Source organism: Ostrea edulis, chromosome 3 (genome assembly GCF_947568905.1).
Source record: "Ostrea edulis chromosome 3, xbOstEdul1.1, whole genome shotgun sequence".
Classification (NCBI taxonomy): Eukaryota; Metazoa; Mollusca; class Bivalvia; order Ostreida; family Ostreidae; genus Ostrea; species Ostrea edulis.
The window spans coordinates 55,201,565-55,216,074 of NC_079166.1; the positions used below are offsets into that span (position 1 = coordinate 55,201,565).

At 36.5% G+C, this 14,510-nt stretch overlaps 1 protein-coding gene across 1 annotated transcript in view; it reads right to left on the reverse strand.

Moving 5' to 3' along the window:
- LOC125675157 (E3 ubiquitin-protein ligase rnf213-alpha-like) overlaps positions 1-14,510 on the reverse strand; it is a 204,074-nt gene that overhangs the window by 38,346 nt on the left and 151,218 nt on the right. The window contains 12 exon segments of the mRNA XM_056158173.1: positions 790-910; positions 1,108-1,388; positions 3,439-3,565; positions 4,218-4,475; positions 6,476-6,667; positions 6,887-6,987; positions 7,565-7,661; positions 8,217-8,431; positions 12,044-12,265; positions 12,392-12,561; positions 13,120-13,457; positions 14,140-14,284. Of these exon segments, the coding sequence (XP_056014148.1) occupies positions 790-910; positions 1,108-1,388; positions 3,439-3,565; positions 4,218-4,475; positions 6,476-6,667; positions 6,887-6,987; positions 7,565-7,661; positions 8,217-8,431; positions 12,044-12,265; positions 12,392-12,561; positions 13,120-13,457; positions 14,140-14,284 (2,267 nt within the window).

Below are 14,510 nucleotides of genomic sequence, written 5' to 3' on the forward strand. Positions count from 1 at the left end.
TATCATGGTGATCAAATATACCAAGATATAATATCCAGGAGCTTACGGTTCGGTTTGTATCCTGCCCAAAATGTTTTCCTTATAAGTGATATTATGACCTTGACCTTTGACCTTGAAAAACAATAGGCACCTTCCTCTCATCATGGTGATCAAATATACCAAGTTATAATATCCTGGAGCTTACGGTTCGGTTTCTATCCTGCCCACAAGGTTTTCCTAATAAGTGATACTACGACCTTGACCTTTGACCTCTCACCTTGAAAAACAATAGGCACCTTCCTCTCATCATGGTGATCAAATATACCAAGTTATAATATCTTGGAGCTTACGGTTCGGTTTGTATCCTGCCCACAAGGTTTTCCTAAAAAGTGATACTACGACCTTGACCTTTGACCCTTGACCTTGAAAAACAATAGGCATCTTCCTCTCATCATGGTGATCAAATATACCAAGTTATAATATCCTGGAGCTTACGGTTCGGTTTGTATCCTGCCCACAAGGTTTTCCTAATAAGTGATACTACGACCTTGACCTTTGACCTCTGACCTTGAAAAACAATAGGCATCTTCCTCTCATCATGGTGATCAAATGTACCAAGTTGTAAAGCCCTAGGGCTTATGGTTCAGTCTGTATCCTGCCCAGAAGGTCCGGACAGACAGACGAACAGAGCCATACCATAATACGTCCCGTCTTCGACGGGCATATAAAAATGACTGCATGGTTGGGCATGAACAGTTATTTTAAGCCAGTGGATGAATTATATTGACAGTTCTCAATGCAAAGCAATACCTCATTTTTCTGTAGATCTGGTACACTTAGCCAGCGAACCATGGAAGCGTCACCAGTCTTACAAATCTTCTGATAGGTCTCCAACCCAAAACATCGACAAAGGTGTTTTATGAGGAACAATCTGTCAGAAAATTCAAACATCCACCATAAAATGAACATCAGAAGAGACAACAGATGCATTAATAATTTCTTGGGAATGGACAATTTTAAAACCTTTAACATGCTGTCAATGGACAATGCCAACTAGAACCAGGGGTATCACATTAGATCTCTAACGATGTTCAACCCAGCAAACTAACGATTAATTTAATATCTTACTTTGGCTGCTTTGACCCGCATTCGTCACACAACTTTCCAGCAACCTCCAAAAGTCTTCTAATATTCTGGGTCGCCTTTATTGACTTTTCCACCAATAACTTGTGGAGTACCTCTGCTACAACAATCAGCCCAAACCTGGTCTCAGCCATACAGTGCAACTTCTCCACATCCAAACCCTCTCTCATCACCAGCATGACATTCTGCTGAAGCATCTGGCTAGCCATCTTGATTTTATATTTCCCCGAGTCTGCATTCTTTGTTACTTCTTGATGAAATGAGTCCTTTCATTGAAAGACAGAAAAAATGTTAATCTCTAGAGTAACTCTACATTGAAAAGTTGAAAAATAATAGTATTCATATTCAAACTGACAGATGAGACTCGTCTGTGAAATGATGTGTGCTTGGTGGAAGCAAGCCCAAAACTTCATTAAATAAGATACTGAATCAAATTCTTCATTATTACTGAATTTAAAACTTAATGTTTAAATATATGTAACAGTTGTTTGTTTGTTTTATATCCCTATGTTGGTGAAGTACCACAAAGCAGTGAGGTTTTTTTTTTTTATTGTTCCAATGTCTGTCGTGACGGAGGACCACAATTTTTCTACAGGTCTTACTTAAAAGACCTGCAACTCTCACTTCTAATTGTGAAGGAGCAGTCAATACTCATTCTTATGCCTTAGGTTTGACAATGGTACGATTGGGGCTCAAACACACGACTTCCTGGTCATGAAGCAAATGTTCTAACCACTGAGCTACCACTTAGGAAATCTGGGCCTGCAGGTCATCAAACTTTTTGAGCATGTTTTCATACTCAAACTCTGTGCTCTAAATCGTACTCATTTTCAAAAGTAAAGGTTATAAAACTTTTATACAATCATTCTCACACTCAAATGGAGTATATATGCTCAAGATTTTTCGAGTACGTTTAGAAGCTTGCTCAAAGTTGTCTCAAAACAAACATGGCTGAGTTTGAGTATGGTAAAAGTTTTATAACCCCCAGGCCTGAGGTCACCCGATTCATATTACATGTATCTAACCACTGATCTACCACTTCGGAAGGTCACCGGAGCCTCATTACATGTACTTAACCTTACCACTGCATCCTATACTATGCCTTCAGACCATTAGTAATTTAACTGTACATCAGATTTTTTTCTCAATTTTACACACGAAATTTTTTTCTAGCCTTACTCTGGTGACTATTTTGAACAATTGTATATTTCTGTACATAAATTCAGACCAGGATCTATATTGTGTTCTCATATAGACCTGGATCTATATTGTTCTCATATAGAACTAGATCTATATAATGTGTTCTCGTATAGACCTGGATCTATATTGTTCTCGTATAGAACTGGATCTATATAATGTGTTCTCATATAGACCTGGATCTATATTGTGTTCTCGTATAGACCAGGATCTATATTGTATTCTCGTACAGACCTGGATCTATATTGTATTCTCGTACTGACCAGGATCTATATTGTATTCTCGTACTGACCAGGATCTATATTGTATTCTCGTACAGACCAGGATTTACATTGTATTCTCGTATAGACCTGGATCTATATTGTATTCTCGTACTGACCAGGATCTGTATTGTATTCTCGTATAGACCTGGATCTATATTGTATTCTCGTACAGACCAGGATCTATATTGTGTTCTCGTACTGACCAGGATCTATATTGTATTCTCGTATAGACCTGGATCTATATTGTGGTCTCGTATAGATCTGGATCTATATTGTGTTCTTGTACTGACCAGGATCTATATTGTATTCTCGTATAGACCAGGATCTATATTGTATTCTTGTACAGACCAGGATCTATATTGTGTTTTCGTACTGGCCACTGGGTTGTAACTTGATATACTTAATGAAACTTGTTAGTCATTCCTGGAGATGAATTTGTTATGACTCTACTGTGCCTTTTCCTTCATCTTTTATGAATTTTCCTTCTGAGATGAAGCCCTTTCAATGAATAATATTGAATTCCACTTCACCTGAAAATGCTTTAACCAAGTTGATTTGACTTTGGTAAGGATGTTGAAAATTGAAAGGTATACAAACATTTTTTGATCAGAAAAAATAACTTACACTGTGTAACAATGCACAATAATGAAACATTGGTTAACAAGTAACAAAATATCATGAGTCTACAGGTCTACAGAGAGAGAGAGAGAGAGAGAGAGAGAGAGAGAGAGAGAGAGAGGTACATACTTGTAAGGCCTAGTCATTTCTTATATTCAGTTCTGGTGTTTTGTTGTGAGAGATATTTCAACATAACAAAGCTACATTTCAATAATTCTGATCATCACATTACACGTACCTCCAGACACTGAATGACCAGAAGACAAAGTTCCACCATCTTCTCCTCATTTTCATTGACTTGGAGGGACATTAATTCCTCTACTCTCTCCATGTACATTTCCAGACAGTGTCGTACTTCTTCAGAGCTTGAAATCAATAAGTCATGTGATTAACATTACACAGTGTCGTACTTCTTCAGAGCTTGAAATCAATAAGTCATGTGATTAACATTACAGAGTGTCGTACTTCTTCAGAGCTTGAAATCAATAAGTCATGTGATTAACATTACACAGTGTCGTACTTCTTCAGAGCTTGAAATCAATAAGTCATGTGATTAACAATACACAGTGTCGTACTTCTTCAGAGCTTGAAATCAATAAGTCATGTGATTAACATTACACAGTGTCGTACTTCTTCAGAGCTTGAAATCAATAAGTCATGTGATTAACATTACACAGTGTCGTACTTCTTCAGAGCTTGAAATCAATAAGTCATGTGATTAACATTACACAATGTCGTACTTCTTCAGAGCTTGAAATCATTACACTGTATCCCTTATAATGATGTCAACAAACCTTTTAATATTCTGATGAAATTATAATAGTTATGCATCACTGACCACCAAAGGCATGCATTTGAACCTCCAATCGACTATAAGCTAACATTATCTAGTATATATGTTAGATTTGTATTATTCATTCATTTATTTCATTCATGGTGCATTAACCTCTGAGCAAGAGAAAACTTACCTAGTCCTCAGAAGGTGCTGAAGCAGGAAGGATCGTAGAGAAAACTTACCTAGTCCTCAGAAGGTGCTGAAGCAGGAAGGATCGAAGGACTGGTGTAGGATCAATGCCTTCCTCAAACACCGACATCTCCTTACTGGCCATTCTGCCCCCGTGTCCTCGCCGGGCCGTGGCGGTGATGTACGACATAAGCTTCTCTACCACTTGTCTAGACGGTGGCACATCGTCTGAGAAGCACAGCTGAGACACTAGGTCCATGAAGAAGCTGTTACAACGTCTTTTGAACACTGCCAGCTTTTGGATTTTAATGCTGTGAAAATATTTCCCATACAGTTTTGCAGCTGCTTGCAGAGACTGAGTTCAACTATGTTATAAAACAAGGCTTTATCTCAATATGGATATGCCTGTCTTTTTTCTAACATAATAACACTTAATATTCCTACACAAAGAATTTATTCAAAATCCATTTTTACTACGATAATCAAAGTGTTATACAATCAATGCACGCATACACATGTGCTTCCTATTGATTGGACAATACCATAATGTCTATAACTATCTCATTAATAGAGAAAATTGAATGATACTCACAACATAATGTAAGTATCTAAAGATTAGTGTTCTAACAAGAATATCAGTAAAACTGATGGATGCTCCCTGAACTGCATCTAACCAATGAACTGCTTTGTATGATGAATGTGACTCACACAATGATCATTAACATTTAATTGCTTTTAAAATATTGTTGAAATGAAGGTGTTTTTTCCCCCATATATAAGGTATACGTTGAGTGACCTTGACCGTTACAAAATGACCTTGAATGAACTTTGTCTGAAAGCCATTTGCCTATCATGTATTTGTGTGATATATGATCAACTATTAAAATACGAAACTTTTTCCTCAAGTAAAGTAAATATATATTCTGAGTGACTTTGACCTTTCCAAAATGAAATTGAAAGACCTTGGACCAAAAGATCAATGACTGTTGAAATATTGTTAAAATGAAAGATTTTTTCTTATATAAAAGGAATGTGTTTTGCATGACCTTAACAAAATGAAAGCCATTTGCTCGTTACTTATTTTTGTAATATATCATCAATACCTGTTCAAAAACTGTTTCCTTATAAAAGGTATATGTTCTGAGTGGCCTTGACCTTTTCAAAATGACCAAAGGAATATTAGACCAATATCTGATGAAAGGTTTAGAAGATGTGAGCTTGCACAGATACTTTAATTCAATAAATTAGTTTGAAAATTATACAGCAGATATCTATTGAGATGCTTAATAGATTTGACATGTTCAATTGATTTTGATTGGATAATGCTTTAACTAACAAAGCTATATAAAGTGTAACTTATATTGTTGTTAAATCAAACAATATGGCACTGCTTTGTAAATGGGGGATGTTTGGAAAACAACTGTAACAATTAACACTAGTTATTTTGTTGTTGATTTTGAATGGATTTGTGTATTTGAAAAAAAAGAAAATTTGCTTTATCTACAAAAATTAAAAAGTGAACTAGTAGGTATTGTTTATTGTACAAAAAAACACCAACTCCAATATTTCTCCTTCAAAGTTTGATTTTCTTATAATGGGGCAACAATAGCGAGTGCCAAAGTGTGATGTGGGCAATATCAAGGGTCGGTGTGAACGTCTCCTCAATGTCGTCCATCTGACATCAATATTCTACTATTAATTGTACTCCTATGTATGAAGTTTTGATGTTTAAGGGTTAGCAAGTTATTTAATTGAGAAATGAACACATTTCTCTGCTTTTTTGGTATTTTATTTAAATTTGACCATGAAGAAATGTCTCAAGGTAAAAAATGACAATGTAGTGCATCTCAGCTTAATCTCATTGATGGGTGTTCCAACTTTCAAGTCTTCATGCGAAAAGGTTCTACGGTTACAGCTTGATCAATAATTTTCTCAACTTAACCTTGAATAGAGAAATGGGTCATGGTCAAAAACTTTGCAGTGCATCTTGTCTTAAAGCTCTCTTTCAATATATCAAGGTCAAAAATTTTGGTGCCATGCACTCCTCCTTTATACCACCTCTTCCATGTTTGAAGTCCTAATGTCAAAGTTACAGCCTGGACAAAATTTGGTTTATAGAAGACATGAAAACTGACAAAAATAATATGCCTCTCCTTTGAAGAGGACACATAATAAAATTACATTCATATGACACCCTCAGTAGTGATTGCCACTGTAACAGGAGTTGCTTCCCTTTTCAGGAGAACGTCATATTTATTCTATCATTATAAGTGATCAAGTTTAGCATCTAGAATTGCGTTATGATACTCACTTTTGTGTGCTGTCTTGTTGGGGATCAAATCTGTCAGGAATGTCGTCATGGCAGACGGGGCACTCGCCTCCCTCCCCACCCCCCAGGATCTTCATGTCGTTGTAACATTTGATGCAGATGACATCTTTACACGGCAGCTGTATGGGTCTCTCTGTGATCTCACTCTCACAGGCTTTACACTTTTCCTGACGACTAAATACATAAAATAATTTACGTAAATTTTAATTATTTTTTTTGCTTTTTTGTTTTGCATTTTTAAGAACTTCATTAAAAGCTTTAACATAACTTGCAACAGACAGGGGAAGATTTTCCAGTGTGCAATATTCATCTATTCAAAATGCCAACATATTATAGTCCATTTGAATATATGTATATCTTAAAAACAATTCTTTAAATCATGACTTCTGTTACCCAAATGCAGTAGTCACAGCTTTTTTCATGATGATTTTCAGGAATTGTTCCACTTTTTTCAAAGATTCTATGTCCTTGAAGTCAACATTATCTTTCAGCATCTGTGAAGTAGCATTACAAAATAAATGAAAATCATTTCTTCCTGTTGTATGTAACGTAAAGGTATTTTCTCTAAAAGTATTATTTGGAAATTTGAATGAGCAAGATCTTTCTAGATTTTCCTCAACATCAAAGTCCTTGCTCAATACTGAGGTGATTTTCCTCAATATTGAGGTGATTTTCCTCAATACTGAGGTGATTTTCCTCAATGCCAAGGGGATTTTCCTCAATACTGAGATGATTTTCCTCAATACTGAGATGATTTTCCTCAATGCTGAGATGATTTTCCTGAATGCTGAGGTGATTTTCCTGAATGCTGAGGTGATTTTTCTCAATACTGAGGTGATTTTCCTCAATACTGAGATGATTTTCCTCAATGCTGAGGTGATTTTCCTCAATACTGAGGTGATTTTCCTGAATGCTGAGATGATTTTCCTCAATGCTGAGGTGATTTTCCTCAATACTGAGGTGATCTTGCTTAATGTTGAGGTGATTCTCATTACTGAAGTGGTTTTGTTCAATTAACATTCCTCAATATGTGACGGTTCATTCTGGCTATCAACACTAAATCAATCTTACCACCCAGAGAGTCATGCATCGTTCCACTGGCTGTACATCATCAGCGCACACATGCTGAAGGAACAACTTCATTGCTATTACTCTGGTCCATTGACACCTGGAAACAGAGTAACGACTCGAAGAATTAATCAAAAGCAAAGTAATTAACCTCATTACAATTTAAGCCCTTGTACTAAGCTTATGATATCACTCCAAAATAAAGTTATTGTCAATACAAAAATTTCTCTTTTTACCAATGACCTTGACCTTAGCCAAATGACCTTGATTTAGGTCATGACACATTCTTCTGGCCATAGGCAACCTTGGTACCAAGTATATGCTTATAATGTGTTTGCATTACAAAGTTATGACCCAGGAGGATGACAGAGGGACATGGTAATTCATATATACTTATACCTCAAAACAAAGTTTGCAGGGGGCTTAACTATAGTCAACTGATTGGAAATTTACTTCATTATGTGAAAATGTACAGCAGCTTATTCTCTAAATTGCTCAGCATCTTAAATTCACTAAATGGTCAATAACTACAAATATTGCATAATCAAAATGACACAGAATTGTTGATAAAACAGTTAAATATACATTTTTGAAAATAATTGTGATGAATGATTCGTTATCAATCATTTCCATAAATCTGATAGACCAAACTAACCTAGCCTCCTTAATTCCCTCTATACACCTTCTCCCAAACTCCTCCACCCCTGACGGATCCACCTCCTGAACAAACTGACCCAGAATCCTCTCCACCACAGGTCGGTACTTGTGTACCTGTCTCTGCCAGTGTTGTCTACCCCTCTGGTCATTAAGAGAGTCCTTAGCAGGCTCCAAAGACTTCAGCAACAGATGGAGTCCCAGGATATCCAAAGTCTGCACAATTGTAAAGTTTCTTGATTTGAAAATACTATTGCAATTTATGAAGATATAATCATGTGGATGTAAAACAAAACTTCAACAACAGTGCTTCCGAAGGTCTTCTGGTACTTACTGGACATTTGGTCCAGTAATGGTCGAGATATTACTGGACCAAATCACATTTTACCAGACCAAAATTTTATAGGCAAAGTTAACCCTCTATTGTGGCCCCACCCTACCCTTGGGGGCCATGATTTTGACAAACTTGAATTTAAACTGTATCAGGAAACTTACAATTTCATGTAAATTTGAACCACTGAGTGGTTCTTCAGAAGATTTTTAAAGACGTTCCCTATATATTCCCATGTAAAACTTTGGTCCCCTAACCCCCCCGTAGGCCATGATTTTAACAAACTTGAAATTTGAATCTGCACTATGTCGGGAAGCTTTCATGATTGAATTTTCTGGCCCAGAATAGCATCAGCGACTTACTTTATTAGCCCAAGCATTTCACTTCAGATTCATCAGTGGAGTAAACTTCAACACCAGTGCAATGAAATACACGTGTTTTTTTTAAACTCGAACAATTCGCGTAACTCAAATTCAAATCAAACGTGCCCATGTTGTTTAAGTACTTCTTGATCAGAGTATAGTTTAAACGCTTTATTTACCTGTTATTTATTACCTAATTCAAACGCTTCAAAGACATCTGTAGTTTCACGGGATATTGCTCAATTGTTTTATCACCCTCTCAGGGGAATTGCAGATGATTGCAAGTTTGATACTTTTTGCAATGACTAAAGAACAGAATAAATTTTGGGATATATCTAATCTTGTATTTCATTGGAAAAAAATTATAGATCACTTGGTCCAGCCAACAACTGATATTGGTCGGACCAAAATAAAAATTACCGAACATTTGCCAATGTCTGATGGACCTTCGGAATCACTGCAACAATGATAATAATTATACAAAACTCACATATAATCAAAATAATATAAAAACAAGAGGCCCATGGGCCACATTGCTCACCTGAGTCACCTTGGTCCATATCAGAAGATTTTCCATATCTATTTGCATGTAAAACCGTAGTCTCTATTATGGCCCCAAACCTAACCCTGGAGGCCATGGTTTTTGCAAACATGAATCTACACTATGTCAGAAAGCTTTCATATAAATATGAACTTCTTTGGCCCAATGGTTCTTGAGAAGAAGATTTTTAAAGATTTTCCCTATATATTTGTATGTAAAACTTTGATCCCCTATTGTGGCCCCATCCTACCCCAGGAGGGCATGATTTCAACAAACCTGAATCTGCACTATATCAGAAAGCTTTCATATAAATCTCAGCTTTTCTGGCTTAGTGGTTCTGGGAAGAAGATTTTTAAAGATTTTTCCTATATATTTGTATGTAAAACTTTGACCCCCTTTTGTGGCCCCATCCGACCCCCGGGGGGCATGATCTTAGCAATTTATAATCTGCACTATATCAGGAAGCTTTCATATAAATCTCAGCGTTTCTGGCTCAGTGGTTCTTCATAAGAAGATTTTAAAAGATTTTTCCTATAAATTTGTATCTAAAACTTTAATGCCCCCCTCGAGGCCCCATTTAATCCCCGGGGTCCATGATTTTAACGAACTTGAATCTGCACTATATCAAGAACAAAAAAATACAAAAAAACAAAAACAAAAACAAAAAACAAAAAAACTTTGACCCCCTATTGTGGCCCCATCCGACCCCCGGGGGCCATGATTTTAACAATTTAGAATCTGCATTATATAAGGAAGCTTTCATATAAATCTCAGCTTTTCTGGCTCACTGGTTCTTAAGAAGATTTTTAAAGATTTTCCCTATATATTTGTATGTAAAACTTTGACCCCCTATTGTGGCCCCATCCGACCCCCGGGGGCCATGATTTTAACAATTTAGACTTTGCATTATATAAGGAAGCTTTCATATAAATCTCAGCTTTTCTGGCTCACTGGTTCTTGAGAAGAAGATTTTAAAAGGTTTTCCCTATGTATTTGTATGTAAAACTTTGATCCCCTATTGTGGCCCCATCCGACCCCCGGGGGCCATGATTTTAACAATTTAGAATTTGCATTATATAAGGAAGCTTTCATATAAATCTCAGCTTTTCTGGCTCACTGGTTCTTAAGAAGAAGATTTTTAAAGATTTTCCCTATATATTTGTATGTAAAACTTTGATCCCCTATTGTGGCCCCATCCGACCCCCGGGGGCCGCGATTTTAACAATTTAGAATCTGCATTATATAAGGAAGCTTTCATTTAGATCTCAGCTTTTCTGGCTCACTGGTTCTTGAGAAGAAGATTTTTAAAGATTTTCCCTATATATTTGTATGTAAAACCTTGACCCCCTATTGTGGCCCCATCCGACCCCCGGGGACCATGATTTTAACAATTTAGAATCTGCATTATATAAGGAAGCTTTCATATAAATCTCAGCTTTTCTGGCTCAATGGTTCTTGAGATGAAGATTTTTAAAGATTTTCCCTATATATTTGTATGTAAAACTTTGACCCCCTATTGTGGCCCCATCCGACCCCCGGGGGCCATGATTTTAACAATTAAGAATCTACACTACCTAATAAAGCCTATCTATAAATTTCATCTTTTCTGGCCCAGTGGTTCTTGAGAAGAAGATTTTTTAATGACCCTACCCTATTTTTACCTTTTCTTGATTATCTCCCATTGGAAGGTGGACTGGCCCTTTATTTTAACAATTTAGAATTCCCTTTACCTAAGGATGTTTTGTGCCAACTTTGGTTGAAATTGGCCCAGTGGTTGTTGAGAAAAAGTTGAAAATGTGAAAAGTTTACAGACGGACAGACAGACGGATGGACGCCGGAATAAGGGTGATCAGAAAAGCTCACTTGAGCTTTCAGCTCAGGTGAGCTAATTATACAAAACTTTAACAATGATAATAATTGTGCAAAACCTCACATACTATCAATACATAATTTCAGGTGGTTCCAGATTTTTGTTGATTTGAAGATGCATCCCAAAACAAAATGGATTAATATCACCCCTGAATCACCACAAATCAAGAAAATATCTCTTTCTCCATAAAACCAAGACCCTATAAACCAGTACATTTTCTGAATCAACTAAAATTATAAAATTCCAGTAATTGATGTCGTCTGCTTCCACAACTGATATAATAATTGTAATGTACTGCATGTGTGCTTATTTTCGTGCATTCTAAATACTTTCATAAATAATAATTCCATATTTTCAGGTGTAGAATGCTTACAATTGCCCAGATTTACATGTATATGCATGATAAAATTCCAGTAATTGGTGTTGTCTGCTTCTACAACTGTTATAATAATTGTAATGTACTGCATGTGTGCTTATTTTCATGCATTCAAAATGGACCTGATGTGCTATTGGCATGTTCATGATTTAGCACTTGTTCTGTGTTTGATAATGGGTACATTGAGATTTCATATTTTAACACCATCATAGATTAGCACTTTTGATTTAATGTCAAAGCTGATAAAATATGAATACCGCTAAAATAAGCTATACACACAGTATCATGAAATCTTTGTAAACTTTTACATGTTTTGTTAGATATGTTCAACATTTAAAATCAACTTACAAGTTCCTCATCTGTCACAAGGTAGAACTGAGCACTTTTCTGCTGGAACTCTATGATTTTGGCGCTGCACTCCTGCCACACTCGCGTAATGCTGGCAAAGTTTCTCAGGCGGGGTACTGATTTATTGTACACTGCATGAATAGCTACAAAGTTCTGGACAACACTTCGTAATCCCTTGCGGAAATCCATGTTCATTCCATTCAGCAAATTTTGACACACCATCTGAAAAAAAGAGAACAATATCTTAACAGAAAATATTTTTCATGTTGAGAATATGGCAAAAACAAGTAATCATGTTGATACAATAAAAAAAAAAGATATGGGACTTTTCAAACTTCTGAAACATACCTGATGTTCTTCCACACTGGTCACATGATACACCATGTGAACAAAATCACTGAGGTAGGCCTCAACGCATTCTGTGACCTTGACCTCAGATAGACACTTCTGAAGTACTTTTCCGAGAGTTGCATTCTCTATAATACCGGCTACCCTCATGACCAATTCTTGGATAACTTCTGAAGAAAAAATATATTAGTAAATGTATTGCTCGTTTTCATGGATTTCATGGGTACTTCTATCCCCCAAATTTCAAACAACAACAAAATACAAAATTTATTTGATGTCACGATGTACAGAAACCACATCTACAAAATGACATTCCCTTAAAACTGTAAAATCTTGGTACTCCGAGACAATAGGTCCCCACGAATACAATTGACTCCGCTGTACTTTTTACTATATAAGCACATTATCATTACCTATATTCAATATGTTTTACTTGAAGAATTGTTCAAAGTTCACAAGGTGTGAAATGCTTGTATAATGCAACAGTTTAATGGAAATATATGTATTTACATGGATGGGATTTCAGTAACAGAAATGAATGAAAGAAAGATTTCTAAATACAAATTGCAATATCCTGTAAATTCCTATTTTTGTAGTATAAATTCAAAATATCATACAAAAGGCCACCTAGAAATCGGACACTTTGTACACCGCAGTCTGTAGACTTACCATGTTTAACAACATCTTGTGATGTTCTGATGATTGTACACCGCATTCTGTAGACTTACCATTTTTATCAACATCTTGTGATGTTCTGATGATTCGGTCTATAAGTTTGTAAATCAACCAGGAGAATGGCATCCGAGCCCTGAATTTCTTTCCCTCACAGCCTGTCCCCTTAACCACTACCTCTGGTAGCTCCTGTTGGTTTTTGGGGGACACTATCATTGAATACTCTATCCCTGTGGCAGATGGGTCATTGATGATCTCAAGCCAAACTTTATGCTTCCAGGAATTTGGGTCTGTCTGAATCAGAAGGTCAAGGTTACTGTTAGTGTCCACTTCTGCAATGATGCCAGCCAAAATTGGGGACAACTTCTCAATGATGCACTGATTTCGGGCTTTTCTGTAAGAAAAAAACATTTGACTTTCATATCATTAAATGGATTTAGATATTTGCTAGAAGTTTTCATTAAATGGATTTAGATATTTGCTAGAAGTTTTCATTTCCTTAGTGTCAAGCAAAGTCTGAAATTCCACAACGCTTAAGTACACCATCCTATTTTATATAACCTTTAAAAGATTAATTCAAAGATGTCTTCCATGTCTTATATGAACCAGGGAAGGTTTTCATAGACCCTCACTGGTGTCTGTACATTTAAATCATCTATCTGAATGTTAAAACTTTTGATTATTTCATTTTTCTTATTTACATAAAGGAGGTGCTGTCACTCTCTGGGAGATCCCAAGTTTGAGTGGTACCTGAATGAATGTTCTTGACTTTGAACAGTTACCTGATTGTACCCGAGTTTGAGCCTGAATGTTCCTGAGTTTGAGCGGTACATGAGTTTGAGCCTGAATGTTCCTGAGTTTGAGCGGTACATGAGTTTGAACCTGAATGTTCCTGAGTTTGAGCGGTACACGAGTTTGAACCTGAATGTTTTTGAGTTTGAGCGGTACACGAGTTTGAACCTGAATGTTCCTGAGTTTGAGCAGTTACCTGATTGTACCGGAGTTTGAGTCTGAATGCTCCTGAGTTTGAGCAGTACACGAGTTTGAACCCGAATGTTCCTGAGTTTGAGCATTACCTGAATGTTCCCGCTCTGTTGATACAGTCCCTGTTTGTGGCCTCAGCATACAACCAGCCCTCTGCTGACTGCCCCATAGTCTCCTCTTTCTCCTTCATCAGAGCCGCCAGGTGACGCCCTACTCCATTCATAAATGTTAATTTCTCTGCAGAACAAGATCAAACACAATGAAATTAATAAAATTATGTGTTTTAACTCAGTGGTGAGGTGGAGGGAGAGAGAGAAGAGGGTGCAGGGAGAGAGAGAGAAGGGGAGTATTTCAGTACAAATAATAATCCTGGCAGAAGTGGATGTGCTTAACATCAAACTATACTACAGTATAATATGCTTCACTTCAATATAATCCATTATTGTAAGATCAAGACTTCAAA